This window comes from Dreissena polymorpha, chromosome 11 (assembly GCF_020536995.1).
Source record: "Dreissena polymorpha isolate Duluth1 chromosome 11, UMN_Dpol_1.0, whole genome shotgun sequence".
In the NCBI taxonomy this organism is placed as follows: domain Eukaryota; kingdom Metazoa; phylum Mollusca; class Bivalvia; order Myida; family Dreissenidae; genus Dreissena; species Dreissena polymorpha.
The window spans coordinates 86,525,113-86,539,713 of NC_068365.1; the positions used below are offsets into that span (position 1 = coordinate 86,525,113).

At 34.5% G+C, this 14,601-nt stretch overlaps 2 protein-coding genes across 2 annotated transcripts in view; one reads left to right on the forward strand and one right to left on the reverse strand.

The window, feature by feature from the left end:
• Nucleotides 1–9,796, reverse strand: LOC127851471 (ubiquitin-related modifier 1-like). Its single transcript, XM_052385284.1, has 5 exons — nucleotides 9,653–9,796; nucleotides 5,394–5,464; nucleotides 3,281–3,362; nucleotides 2,161–2,209; nucleotides 1–647 (listed from the first exon to the last, which is right to left on the reverse strand). The coding sequence occupies exons 1-5, from the start codon at nucleotides 9,679–9,681 to the stop codon at nucleotides 579–581; spliced, it is 300 nt and encodes a 99-aa protein (XP_052241244.1). The 5' UTR covers nucleotides 9,682–9,796; the 3' UTR covers nucleotides 1–578.
• Nucleotides 9,651–14,601, forward strand: part of LOC127851462 (serine--tRNA synthetase-like protein Slimp) — a 24,614-nt gene continuing 19,663 nt past the window's right edge. Inside the window, exons 1-4 of the mRNA XM_052385252.1 lie at nucleotides 9,651–9,818; nucleotides 10,258–10,606; nucleotides 12,226–12,426; nucleotides 13,683–13,757. Of these exons, the coding sequence (XP_052241212.1) occupies nucleotides 10,268–10,606; nucleotides 12,226–12,426; nucleotides 13,683–13,757 (615 nt within the window). The 5' untranslated portion in view covers nucleotides 9,651–9,818; nucleotides 10,258–10,267. The remainder of the gene's footprint in view (nucleotides 9,819–10,257; nucleotides 10,607–12,225; nucleotides 12,427–13,682; nucleotides 13,758–14,601) is intronic.

Below are 14,601 nucleotides of genomic sequence, written 5' to 3' on the forward strand. Positions count from 1 at the left end.
TTGTTTTTGTAATTTTAATGAATAACACATTTGATCATAATTTACACATACATGTTATAAGTGTAAAAATGTGTGAACAATTTCAATCCATACCATCTCATTCATTATATGATAAAATGACAAATTGGTTGTAAAACACAGAATCTTCAGAGCTCAAGTTCATAATCCATGTAAGTTTTGCCTCATCATCTGTATATATTCCATTCTTATAAGGTCTTCTGAGCCAAAACAATATCCCTCCACCTATGGCGGGGGATAATAAAATCTATGGAAATCCTTTCCACCACAGTACTGATTCTTGACTAACTTCTTGTTTCCACATCATGATATAAGAATATATATGGGTGTCCACCATGGAGTGGATATGGAAACTTTTCTGTTAAAAATATTTGTTTTCAGCAAATATTCGTAAACCTGTAAACCAGAACTCAAAATCAGAGTATATTTACTGATTAACAACTCAAAACCATCAATTTCTAACAAATAATCTCCTTAATTGAAGCCTCTTTCCCAGTTAAACTCTCTGAACGTGTTACCACACAACAATAAATGTATATACTGGTATCTTGACACCTAATTCATCCTCCATGGAGTGTTGATATGAACACTATTCTGTCATTTTCCTGAATGTTGTATGCCAGCTCTCCCTGTAATTGAGATGCACAACAATACAGACCATAGCTTTACATAGATATGTCACGAGTACATATGCCAAGATAACGGAATCATGGAAAATAAGTGGTAATTTAAATAAAAATGAAATAATTGTTGTAAAAATATTTTACAAAATTACGTTATTTTTACACTTTGTTAAACATATTTTGTGTTATGTTGCAAATGCATTTTTTACATCCATATATGGAACACACATCTTTATATAATCTCATAAATTTATAATAAATTTAATGTATGTGTTTGAAATGAAAATGATTTCATGAGCAATTGAATTGAATGAAAGACCAAAGACAAATCACATCTATAGCAAGTTATCTAATTTATAATGTTTTGAAATAAGAATACATCAAGTGTTCCATATATTATGAAATTATCATTTAATTATAATCAGGCTGAGATCACATGACCACTCCACTTTTATGATATTTTTCTTTTAAATAAAACCGGAAAGTGTACACAGAGCATGGCCCACTTGTTTTTTACATTCACCAGATGATTAAAGATGATCATATTGCTAATTATGTCTATTCCACATACTTTTCAAGTTATTTCATTTATTTTTCAAATTAATAGACAGACAAAAAGTGAAAGGAGGAAGGGATTAAAAGAAAGACAATAGGCAAACATATACCCAACTCTGTATCCCCAGTTTCAAATAATTTACTTGTTGAGCAATTACGATTTTAAGTTTTGTCCTTTTTTTTATCACATTGCTCTTTATATTTTAATAAGTTTCATCAAAGTATCTTTAGTACTTAATGAGACATTGTAGGACTTATTTTCGCTGACAAACAGACTTATATAAATGTGAACTCAAAGCAAACATGAATGGACCTCCAAAGCATAACAATTCATAAAAAACAAGGGACAAAATTGTCACAAAACCAGGTTTTCATTGTGAAAAAAAAATCTGATAAAGGGAGAAAACTCAAACTGAACTTTTGAAATGAACAAACAAAATTAACCCCCTTTGTAAGTTTGTTTTAAAAAAAATCTATTTTTAGTCGTGGCGACCTTGACATTGGAGATATTGACGTGATTCTTTCGTGCGACACACTGTCCCATGATGGTGAACAAATGTGCCAAATGATTTTAAAATCTCACAATGAATGACATAGTTATGGCCAGGACAAGCTCATTTATGGCCATTTTTGACCTTTGAACTCAAAGTGTGACCTTGACCTTGGAGATATCGACGTAATTATTTCGCGCGACACACCGTCCAATGATGGTGAACAAATGTGCCAAATGATTTTAAAATCTGACAATGAACGACATAGTTATGGCCCGGACAAGCTTGTTCCGCCCGCCCGCCAGCCAGCCAGCCAGCCAGCCAGCCCGCCCGCATTCGCCAATCTAATAACCAGTTTTTTTCCTTCGGAAAACCTGGTTAAAAACCTGGTTAAAATGCTTATAACTGGTGAATCTGTTCCAATTATTCATTTAATACATGACTTTTGCATGCTCATTATTCACCATAGTTACCATGAGTTCCCAGTCAGCATCATTGACAAGGACGAGAATACCGGGCCTTCTGAAATAAAAAGTGAAGATGTCAGTGATGGAAATATGAGCCACTACCTGGGAACACTGGGCATTTTGCATATATGCGTGAAGTATTGTCCTAGCTGATTAAACTGTGCAGTCCACAGTTAAATTCCATAAAAGTGGAAAGTGTTGACTGCAGGGGCTAATCAGGAACAAAATGCACATGTATTAACCTTTTACCACTTAGATGCATATTTTGACGCATTTGCAGTCCCTTAGAAAGTTAAATTTAATTAAAGACCTTCTAGTTTTAAAGGCTGCATTTCCAATCCTTAGATACTGATGAGCAGCAAACAGCATAAAACCTGAACAGAACGCGAATTACTCAAAGGCTGTTTTGGTTTTATGCTGTTTCCACATAGCCATTTTCACTTAGCTTCTGAGTGGGAAAGGGTTATGCCCAGTTTTTCCAGAACGAGGCTCATATTAATATGGAAAACATATTTCAGATATTTGTGCTGAGGGCCCTGTTCTATCACAAATCTTACTACACATTTATGTTACAACTGCTTTTAAGTTCACATCAAAGAAATATTTAAGATAGGACACGTGAACTATTTAAGGGAAATACACATTAGGACTGAAATAAACTAATCATATAGGTTGGTGTTTAGTGATATACGTTTTCTCACTACTAAATTGTATCATGAAACAATGCAGTAACCCCTGAGTTCTTAAAACCCCCTGCCAGTTCTACTTATTCATATGATAAATAGAATATACATTTGATGACAGTATGGCCATTTTTAGATAACTATAACTGAAAGGTTTGAATTCACTTGAAGCACCCCCAAATTCTACAAAACAAACATGTCAATCCATAGGATAACTATAAACTGTGTTTACATCTGGTTTGCGCCCATTTACATCGATTCATAAAATCCTTTCTTTTACTCTTTTTTCACTTAATTTTGAACTTGGATTTTTCTGTGATGAAAGTGTTATTTACTTTTATAAATTTAAATATATTCCAGAACTCAAACTGATGAAGGTGTGAAAATCATTCAAGCATTAAAGGTCAGTGTAAGGTGAATGTACCCAGGCTATATTGACTTACACTGTTTCTCCTTGTATAAATAACTCTGGTCTTTCTTTCAGCATGTTATCTTTCATCCAAGTAAGCAGATCTTTGATAGTCCCTTAAACAGAAAGGCAAACAATTTAGTAAAACAATCGTGCCTAGTTCTGGGAATACTGCACGCAAACAAATCCATAAACCGTTAAGTATCGTCCCAGGTTAGCCTGTGCCCTACGTACAGGCTAAATAAGGACCAAATTTTCCGCTTTTATGGAATTTTTCGTTTGAAGGAGGTCTCTTCAAAACAAATATCCGGTCTAGGCAGAAAGTGTCGCCCTTATTGGTCCGCACAGGCTTAACTGGGACGACATTTGATGCACATAAATCCCAGATTTCCATGAACAGTGTTTTTTTCACCATTTTGGGAATAGGGCCGGGTCCCTTTGAATTGGAAAAATTTGCGCGTTTTGACTAAAATTGGGAAATTAGTGTTGTTGCTGTTTTGCTAAAAATTGCTTCAAATTGAGAATAGAAATGTTTTCAGTATTGTTTTTGCTAAGGTTAAACTTATATGGCTGGATGGGAAATGAACAAAATGTTGAAATCTCATTTTTTTATGGAAACCTTCAATTGGTCCAATTTTGGAAAAAATATTAACTTTTTATTGGGAATGGGGCAAAATACTGGACCCGATTTTTAATGAAAAAAACCCAGAATGAGGCTCAATAGTCCATCACATGACTTGTGATTTGTTCAGGGCAGAGTTTGGGTAATAATTTGACAAATGCATTCATGTCTGTTTATATTAAATTTATCATAATTATTTAAGTAATTATATCTATGTGTTACATTACTAAACAAGATGTGTTTGTGAAACACTATGTCCCCCCAATATATTTGACCTTTGACCTTGAAGGATGACCTTGACATTTCACCACTCAAAATGTGCAGCTCCATGAGATACACATGCATGCCAAATATCAAGTTGCTATTTTAAATATTGCAAAATTTATGCCCAAGTTTGACGCAAACAAACCAACAAACAGACAGGGCAAAAACAATATGTCCCCCAGTATAGACTGGGGGAGACATAAAAAGTCTAGAGCCAACGTGCTTAAAATAGCCCAGATTGATTGTCTGTGCCAAAATGTACATGTATATACTTTCACCATTAAGGGATGAAGTTTCCCAAATGTAGAAGATTTGTGTTTACTTGGAAATCATCATGGACATCAGAGCCGAGGGTGTGTGTCACTCTGTTATTATATTCCTAATTATCCTCATATATATATATATATAACTACTCATAAAATCACCTGCTTTTGACAATGATTTCAGTTAATGCCAGGTAAGGATTATATTATGATAATTCATTTGAATGAACACATTTTGGAAACATGTAGAACTACATTATATGTACTGCAGTATTGTCAGTTTGTTACTGCAACAACTAATACTTAACAATCAATCTTCATTGTGGCTTGTTGAAGACTTGATGTCTTTGCCCGAAGGACTGCTTGTATCTTGTTGTTGTCTGAGACCGCATTTCATGAGGACCAAGAGTGTGCCACAAAACTCGAGTCTGATTAACTTAATAAACTCACACAAAATGGGACATTTTTAAATCAACAAGAGATGTGTTTGTCAGAAATACAATGCCCTCTACTGCGCCACTTTGAAGCCATATATATGACCTTTGACCTTGAAGGATGACCTTTGAACTTGAAGGGTGACCTTGACCTATCACCACTCAAAATGTGCAGCTCCATGAGATACATATGCATACACATGCATGCCAAATATCAAGTTGCTATCATCAATATTGCAAAAGTTATGACCAAGGTTAAAGTTTTGGGAAAGACACACATATACAATGACAGACAGACAGACACATACAATGACAGACAGACAGACAGGCCGTAAACAATATACCCCCAATCATTCGATCCGGGGGCAACTGTCCCAGATGGTTACCACAAACCAAACCCATGTGTGCCAGGCGTGGAAATTGTGCCGAAAAACTATGGAGCAGGTGTAACATACCACTGTGCTAATCAGACAGCCAAGCCATGACATGAATCCACACTACCTTATTGAAGGTCCTAGTTCATTTCCATTACTGAAAGTCCATGAGAGATCACAACTTACTTACATGATGCTTCCTTGTCTGGTAGATTGACTTCGTGTGTTTTCACTTTACCAAATAACAGCTCAGCCCCTCCTCTGAAATAGATATGTGTCGTGTTCTGAGAAAATTGGGCATAATGCATGTGCGTAAAGTGTTGTCCCAGATTAGCCTGTGCAGTCCACACAGGCTGATCAGGGACGACACTTTCCGCTTTAATGGTATTTTTCGTTTAAAGGAAGTCCCTTTTTACCAAAAATAAAGTTTAAACGGAAAGTGTCGTCCCTGATTAGCCTGTGCGGACTGCACAGGCTAATCTGGGATGACACTTTAAGCACATGCATTATGCCCAATTTTATCAGAACGCGGCTCATATAATTTGAGCAACGCTTTAAGACATATGAGGCTTAATGCGTGCGCATACAGTGTTGTCCCAGATTAGCCTGTGCAGTCTGCACAGACTAATCAGGGATGACACTTTCTGTTTCCATGTGATTGTTGGTTTAAAGGAAGACTCTTCTAGACACAAATCCAGTTTAGGCAGAGATACAAATCCAGTTAAGGCAGAAAGTGTCTTCCCTGCTAAGCCTGCGCAAACTGATAAAGATGCGGCTCATTTCTATGTAAAAAGATTATGCAGTTACAGTGATATTTTTACAAATTTTCTCATCTGAGTCCTGGGACTCAATAACTTGCAAATCTATGAGTCCCCGAATTGAAAGAATGAGTCCAAATATTAAACAATATTATTTTTTTAGAAATTTCAATGCATTTTAGGGACTCACATAATTTGAAACTTCGCATCCCCAGAGGTTTTTGTGAGTCCAGGACGCAGGACTTTAAAAAAAATCACTGCAATTTACACATCAAACGTTCTTTTTTGGACAAAGTTGCATTTTGGCACAGTTCGCTCTGCGTGGGATTCTACATCTGGCAAGTCCATCCATGCACTATGTTGGACATCACAATGATCACAGTGAATAAGGCAATAAGGATATAAAATATATCATCAAGACTATTGTGGATTGCAGCAACATTGAATAGGATATTGACCTATATTCCATGCTGATTTGTCCGTTCAGTCCAGTCTGTGCAGTTTGTAAAGCACCCCAACAGTGATAGGTTTTAAATCATTATTTTTCCTCACAGTGCTGCAAGACAGGAACTGGGCTTACAGTTGTATCCAGTGATGTTAAGAGTCTGATACTGTTGCATACTTTGCTGGTAGGCAGATTTTGAAAATAATGCATCTTATTTACTCACATCATCAAATGTGTTTAATTTAAGATTAACACAAAACATAAAAAAAATGCAATTTAACTTTTATCATTTCTTTAATTTATTGATTTCGTTAGTAATTTTCAGTCTTATTACAAATTTAAATTACAATTGGGTTATAAAAATTCTTGTTGTGTTCACTCCTTGAACACTTTAATATTTTTGATAAACATTTGCAGAGATGATATGATTAGCACTACAAAATTGAATCTGATCAATAACAGTCCAAAATAAACGCTGCATGTGCACAAAGGTGGCATATTTTTAACTTAAAGAAAGATTCCTAGTTGTATAAAAGATAAAATCATGTTCAAGGTTAAAACATTTATTTTGTATGTTTAACTTAAAATACTACTTCTAATGGTAATTTTCAGTAATCTCAATCCAACAAATTCTTAATAACCATTGTCAAAAAAGCAGTAGATTTCATTGATGAAAAACAAATAACCTTGAAAAATAAGACTGTTTTATAGAACAAATATATATAAGTCTATTTAATGAAAAAAATGAACACCAAACATTTGAATTTTGAAACTTCTGGCATCATCAACAGCGCATAAGATTATTATGAAATAATGACGAGAGTAGTGTTTGTTTACGATGGATTTGCACATATTATTATATATTCAAGAAAATTTTGTGTTGCTAATTGTCAATTTTTTTTATTCTTCTGCTGAGTAAAGCATGGAGTTCTTTTGATCCAACATTTTCAGTCTATTGAGTCTTAAGTTTGCAAGATTACAGGACAGCATCCTACAAGAGTGCTAGACTTCAAACTCGAGGATTCAGGGTTAGATTCCTAGCATCGCCACATAACCGCATAATGGTATTGGTGATTGGCACGCCGCAGTAAAACTATTTCTATGGCCACTCTTAATTATGGCCTAGATGACAGAAATACTAATTTAACGTGTGTGTGTGTATATCAGAGTTTATTTACTGGTCCTACTGGCCTCTTCACGAGGTCTTTGTAGCTCGACCTGCCAAATACTAATTTAACAAGACTATTGTCAAGCAATATATGTCCCCTACCAGCTCCACCATTGTCCGATTTTTTTAAATTTTTTATTTGTTGCCAGAGCAACCAGAATTTTTGACGTAGCAGGGCTTTCCTTTGACCAGAGCTCCCAGGTTTTGACGCCTGAAACTTACAGAAGACCCTAATTTGACTCGTGAGAAAATTACGTCATGCGTCACATTTGACCTGGGGGAATATACCAACTTGCGTTAACGAGATCAAAAGTTGTTAAGACTAAGCGATTATTGACTTGGGGCGGAGTATCTCTTTTGGTGGACGCTAACCGTTAGCGCCCGTTTCCAATCATTGAAACACAAGGCCGCCCAGTAGGCGGCGTTTGGCCCATTGAGAAATCTAATAATGACCAATTAAAACACTGCTGGTTCGCTGACTGTCTGTTATCAGCTGTTTGCGGAAAAGGTCTAAATGTATTAAACCAACCAGAATGTACTCATCCGCGTCAGTTTTAATAATATCCAATATATATAAATAACATCTATATCCACAATTCACTGCAAAGCATATTTTGAGAAATACTTCCACAATATGTCAGAATGTATTTCTAAAGCTGAATACACCCAATCCTGTTTTACTTCACGTTTGCTTCATTTAAATACGTGCGAAAGTTATGCTGGCATATGTACATGTACTGTCTACAACATCACATTACATGCTTTGCATCAGAGTTGCTAAAAATAACCATAGAACCGGTAAAACTGACCTTGTGGCAAAGTGACAAATTTTGATGCTGCAAGTGCTCATTAATTACAACAAAGGCGTAATAATTGACCATTTGAGACGGCATAGAAAAACGGCGTGTATGTTGCACGTCTTTGGTGAAGATGGCACATGAAATAATTAAACCCGGATGTTAGCCGTCCAAGGTCGATTTTGAGATTAATGTAAATCTGATAGTTTTAGGCGGGGCGGGGGGGCGGGCGGCTGGCACTCAGCAGTTATTATAAACCGATCATGCTGTCAGTGCAAGAAAAAGACTGATACAATATAATAGTACAATAAAAGTATTGACAGTGAGACGTCAAAAAAAGAAAGTAAGACTGAAACAAAGAACTTTGACAGCTAGTCCAGTCAGTCAACCAGTTTAGAATAACCTTGCAAAACACGTTAATTCTTTTGACCACAATAATTATTCTCCGCCATAGGCGGAGGGATATTGTTTGGTGTTGTCCGTCCGTCCGTCCGACTTTCTGTCCGTCCAGAGCCATATATTGGAAGTGCTTTGGCGGATTTCATTGAAACTTGGAATAAGTATATATATATGGATAAGAGGATGATGCACGCCAAATGGCATTGTACACCGTCTGTTAATAACGGAGTTATGGCCCTTTGTATCTTGAAAAAATGCTTTTTTGAGTGTCAAATATAACACTTTTGTGTCCAGAAGCATATTGGTGGGGGATATCAATTCAACGAATTTGCTTGTTTCTTTCAGGATTTATTGTCAATGTGAGAAGATAAAAAATAAAGGGTAAAATTAATTTTGTATGATAACAGGTTAGGCTGCGGCAAAAATAGGCCAGACGGCATATGCAGTTTTTTGTAAAAAAAAGCCAATTTTGGAAAATTATTAAAAATCATTCAACTTACAGAATTAGTATTTCAAAACATTGTCATGGCATTTGTTTTCAATCGGCAAAAAGTTCATTTGAAAATAATAAAGCATTCTATATCCATATGCACATTTCAAAACATAACTCATTCAATCAGTTCAGGTTAACTGTTTGCTGCATTTATCCCCCCTGTAAGCATAATACAAAAGCTTTCTTGCTAAAACTTTGTTAATTTATTCCTTGACCTAATGTATAGGGCCAACCTTAGACACTTATCATTTTGTTTTTATTGGGGCATTATGGAAAATTAAACACAAATTAATCGGAACTGCTGATTATCCGAACTGGTTGATAAACTGTAAACAAAGACTTTCCGAACGAAAAACGAAATAACGTGAAGCATCTAAACAAAACCATACCCAAATTCAATACAGATAGGAAGTGGCATTATGTATAATTCACGAAAACTACCAGTTTCTTAACACATGTGTTTTGTTTACACTTCGCAGGTCAAAACGGTTTAAATTCGGATAAGTCAAGTCGGAAAAAAGTCAAACCGACCACGTACAGTTGTCCTAGCCTTTCGTAAGTTTTTTGGTTAAGCTGGAATTAGAATCTGCTGTGTAACCAAAGTATAACGTTTCAATATGTGTTATTTATCTATTTATTCATAATAAGAACACACAAGGCAATTAGAACTTGCGAATTGTGGCCGCTATCAATGTTTGCAATATGTTTTCGTGACATTGTTTTACACTTGTTGATACAAGGTTACACGCCACACAATTATTTTTTTGTAAAGGTTTAAACATGGAAAATCCCGGTACAAATAAGAATGTATCATATATGAATTATTGATCGAATGCAAAATGCATTCTTTTGTTGTTGTAAAGTATTGGGTCTTACCATTCTATAACTTTTAGAATAAGATAAATAACAACTACAATTTAATCCAGTCATTTATAACATTAAAAAAAAATATTTACATAAGTGAGCAATTAATGTGTTCATGTCAAAATTTCAGATAGACACTGATGCAGAATGCAAGAATGTTTTTCCTTCCTTTACTTCAAAGGCAGATAAATGTACCAATCATGATCAGAGTGGCAAGGTACCTCTGTATGACGTCGTATCACAAGAGACACATTGGCAGAATGATGACATATTCTGTTGTGAAATTCCTTGGAAAGCATTGTGCAAAATTACAAAACAATTGTTCTTGTTTATATAGCACTTCATTGTTTGCTAGTGACAGGGACATTGACTCAACTTATTTCACATTTGATCATGACTTGGCCAAAAATCTTCAAGATATGGAGAAGTTGCAACATAACTTGAAGCTCCGTGGAATAAGCTTTGATATCCACCAATTGGTATGAATATTAATAATAATATGATACTATTACTCTTTCGGTAAAAGCTTTGTTGTACATACATGTCTTGTTAAGTTAAAATGTGATCATAATTGATGTTTTATCCAGACAACTACTGATACATGTACTCAGGGTGCAGAATCAACAAGGTTTTCAGGGGTTTAGAAACGGGCTGGACAAAATGTAAATAAACCGTTTCTTAATTTTTTTCAAATATCTAAAATTATTGAAATACTTTTGCAAAAATCTTTAGTGCATAAATGACAGTTTTTATAGCAGTTTGTGCCGATATCTTAAGGTATAAGAATCAATCCTTGAATACGACTGAAATCAGTGACGAAATTTCACGTTGTGTGAAGCAGATAACCTTGCAGTACAAAACAAAAACACAGGCTTATTAAATAAATAAATTCTGATGTATTTTAAATTACCATAAGCAGCAAAAAAAATTGTCTTTTATGCAGTAGTTGAATTTCATAAGAAAAATTGTTTTTAAAAGTTATTTTGAAAAAAAACTCCACTGAGCGATGTAATTACATCCATAAACATTAAATTGGGAACCCACAAAGTCACATCATCCTGCACCCTGGTACTGCAGGTGCATGTTTAATAATTCTATTAGTCTGTAAATAACTCATCCTGTCATTCCGTCTGTTAACTTTCCTTCTAGAGAATAACTCAGAAGGGATTTCATTTTGAATGATGCTTCATCTAATGATGAAGGACATATACATGAGTATATAGACCATAACTCTAACCATAGTATCCACCAATAATAGTTTCATTCAGATACTAATGGTTCATACAGTATGTGGTTTTTCAAGGATTTTAAATGTGTCAGCTTTGTTTGTATCCACAGATTATTGAGGTTTAAGCATACCATGTTTTCCATCATCTGTTAAGTGCCTTAGTTGCGTGTGTTGCCTCCGTAAATGACTTCTCCTCCTTAATCCCTCGACAGATTTTAATGAAACTTCACTGGAGTAATCTTTGGGTGACCCTCTTTCAAAGTTGTTCAAATCATTTGGGTCAATTGCATATGTAGGTCACCAGAACTTAAAATAGATTTCAAAAATAAAATAAAAAAATCTTCTCTTGTAAAATCACAAGGATCAGGGCTTGATACTTGCTGTGTTACATCTTTTAGTGGTCCTTTACTAAGGTTGTTCAAATCAGTACCCTGAGGTTAAGGCCACGACCTAGGGGTCACATGATTTAAATACTAGTAACTGTAAAAAAAGCCTTAAAAAACATTGGGTAGGTGTTTAATATGATGTGTGTGGCATTGTATGGTGTGTTTAAATCATAGCCAAAGGGGTCAAAATTGTCTTAAACTTCGGGGTTACTTGTGTTTTTTAAATAAAAATACATGTATGTACTTAGTATATGTTGAGAACTTTAATGTGTTCTCATACTATTTCAGACAGTTTAATATCTGTGTTTAAAGAGTTGTAAACTGAGAAAACACACAGTTATTACAAAAACATCACAAAATCTTTGCAGAACAGTTTAGTTTCTACATGTCTCAGGTAGTTGACCTAATGCCTTTAGGTCTTCTCGTTTCAAATAAAGCCTATTTAAGTCTATTTAGTACAGTTGCTTTTAATGTTTTATTTCAGAAAGCTAATTATGAAGAGTTATGTTCGCTTGACAAGAAGCGATCAGCAATAGAACAAAGACGTTCTGAGGTTGCACACCACATTGCTGTCATTGTGAAGAATCAGAAGGAAAGTAAAACAAACATGCCTGGAGTAGCAGAGAAAATGAAAATACTGAAAGAGGAAGGGAAAACTTTAAAAGAGGCACACAAAGTAGTTCAGGTTTGACTGGATTTAATGTGTATGTTACATGTACTTGTGATGGTTGTTAAATATTTGAGACTTTAATATTTAAACCAAATGAATTTTATGCTACTTTTAATAATGATTTAAATCACAAATATTGCTAAATGCTAGTATGACAAGTAGCTCAAGTAGGTCCAAACTTGATTGCTGCTTGTGAAGATACTTTGTAAAGAGACTTATTTTCAATCCATTTTAAACACATTAAGTTAGACTCGGGGCATAACAATCAGCAAAATGACAAAAACTGAAAATATTAAAGAAGTAGTTATTGTTCTTCTTGAATTGATTGTAAAAAGGTTTGCGCACTCAATGACAATGGTGGTTTTACTTTAAATGACATGATATTTCAAAAAGTTTTGTTTTTAAAGCCTTGTGTTTACAACTTTTTATCAATTGACAATGAAGTTTAGGTTACAATTTAAAATGATTTTATGTGACATTGATGTGGATGTTGGTAGCACTGAAATTATTTTTTTTAATAACATTGAATCAATATTTCTTGTTATGAAGATGGCCAAAATCAATTTGACTGTTATAAATTAAATTTTGTTTTTAAATACTAGTTTTTCAAAATCTATGTCAAATCAATGTCTGTCAATGTGATTGTTATTAGATGTGAAATGACGGTCATCTGAAATACAAAGTAAATGTTGGATATTAAAGTGCCCATTGGGCCAGGTTTAAGCATATCCCGCTCAGGTATGAAATGAAAATGAGTATAATGTAACCAGCATAAAATCAGAAGAGCCAGTGAGTAGAGTTGTTCGGGTTTTTATACTGTTTGCTGCTCATAAATATCTTGTTGGAAATGAAGACTTTAAAACTTGAATCTACTAAGAAAAGTCTTAATTATAATAATATTTTCTAATGGACTACAAACAGGTCAAAATGCATACCTGAGGAGTCAAGATTTAACATCAATTTTTGTGTGCAGGCCAGGGTCTGTAGTGTATTTACATGTATCAATCCATTCTTAGAATTACAAATAAAAAATACACTTGAGAACAAAAAAATACGTCCAGCGTTTGAATAAAAATGGTCTTCAACGGGTGATAATGTTTGTAACAAAATGTCCTACAAGAAGAATCATGCAGAAACAGATGGTAAATGCCAATGTGACTCAAAGTTAAAGCAATTAAATTTCATTTTATGAATATTCTTTATTCTTAGACTTCATTCTAGGAATTGGTTGTTGAATACAGGCCCATGTTTAACATCCAGTTTTCTTGCAGGCTCACTTGTGGGAAGTGGAGGAGAAGGTGATACGTTCAGCACTGTCCCTGCCTAATGAAGTACATCCAGATGTGGTACAGCACTGCTTGAGTTTTGAGTTTTCTGGTCAATAAAACATAAACATTTGAGTCTTGCTCAGGGAAAATGGGGTTAAGTGCTTGTGTTTAAAGTGTCATCGCAGATAAGCCTGTGAAGTCAGCACAGGCTAATCAGGGACGACTCTTTCAGCCTTAAAATGGATTTGTGCTAAGAAAACACTTCCTTTATATGACAATTGTTATGCAAACGAAAAGTGTTGTCCCTGCAAAGCTTATCGGGGCAACACTTTACGCGCATGAATTATTCCCCATTTTTCCAGATCGAGGCTGACTTTGTTTTTATTTTTATGCTATGATGTTTTTTAAATGGAGATATCATAATGATGTACAAATTAATTCAAACACTGGAAAAATTGTGAAAATTATTTGCTTTGTCATCCCTTTTAATAAATTTGTTATTTCTGATTCCCAAATTGATACATTCATATAAACTCTGTGTTATAGATGCCAACTGTAAATTTGTGAAAATACATTATTTTGACCTCATATAATTAATGTTCTGATGAAATTGTCCCGTTTTACTCTTTGTAAATGTAAACTAACATGGACAATCATGAAATAACAAGGAATTGTGTGTGGATTCTCAATTATATTAACTGTTTATCAAAGAAAATGAATACATGTATTAAAACAGAAGACATTCTTTAAACAACAAATATTTGCTATTCAAAGTATTATTTCTCAGCGCTTCTGTTAAGGACAAGTAACTCATCACCTTTGACCGCTTGAAATATTTCTTGGTGGGAAACAAAACATTTCAAAAAGTTTTTATACTCAATAAACCATGTATTGTTGTCTAGTTGTTTCCAACAACCATTTG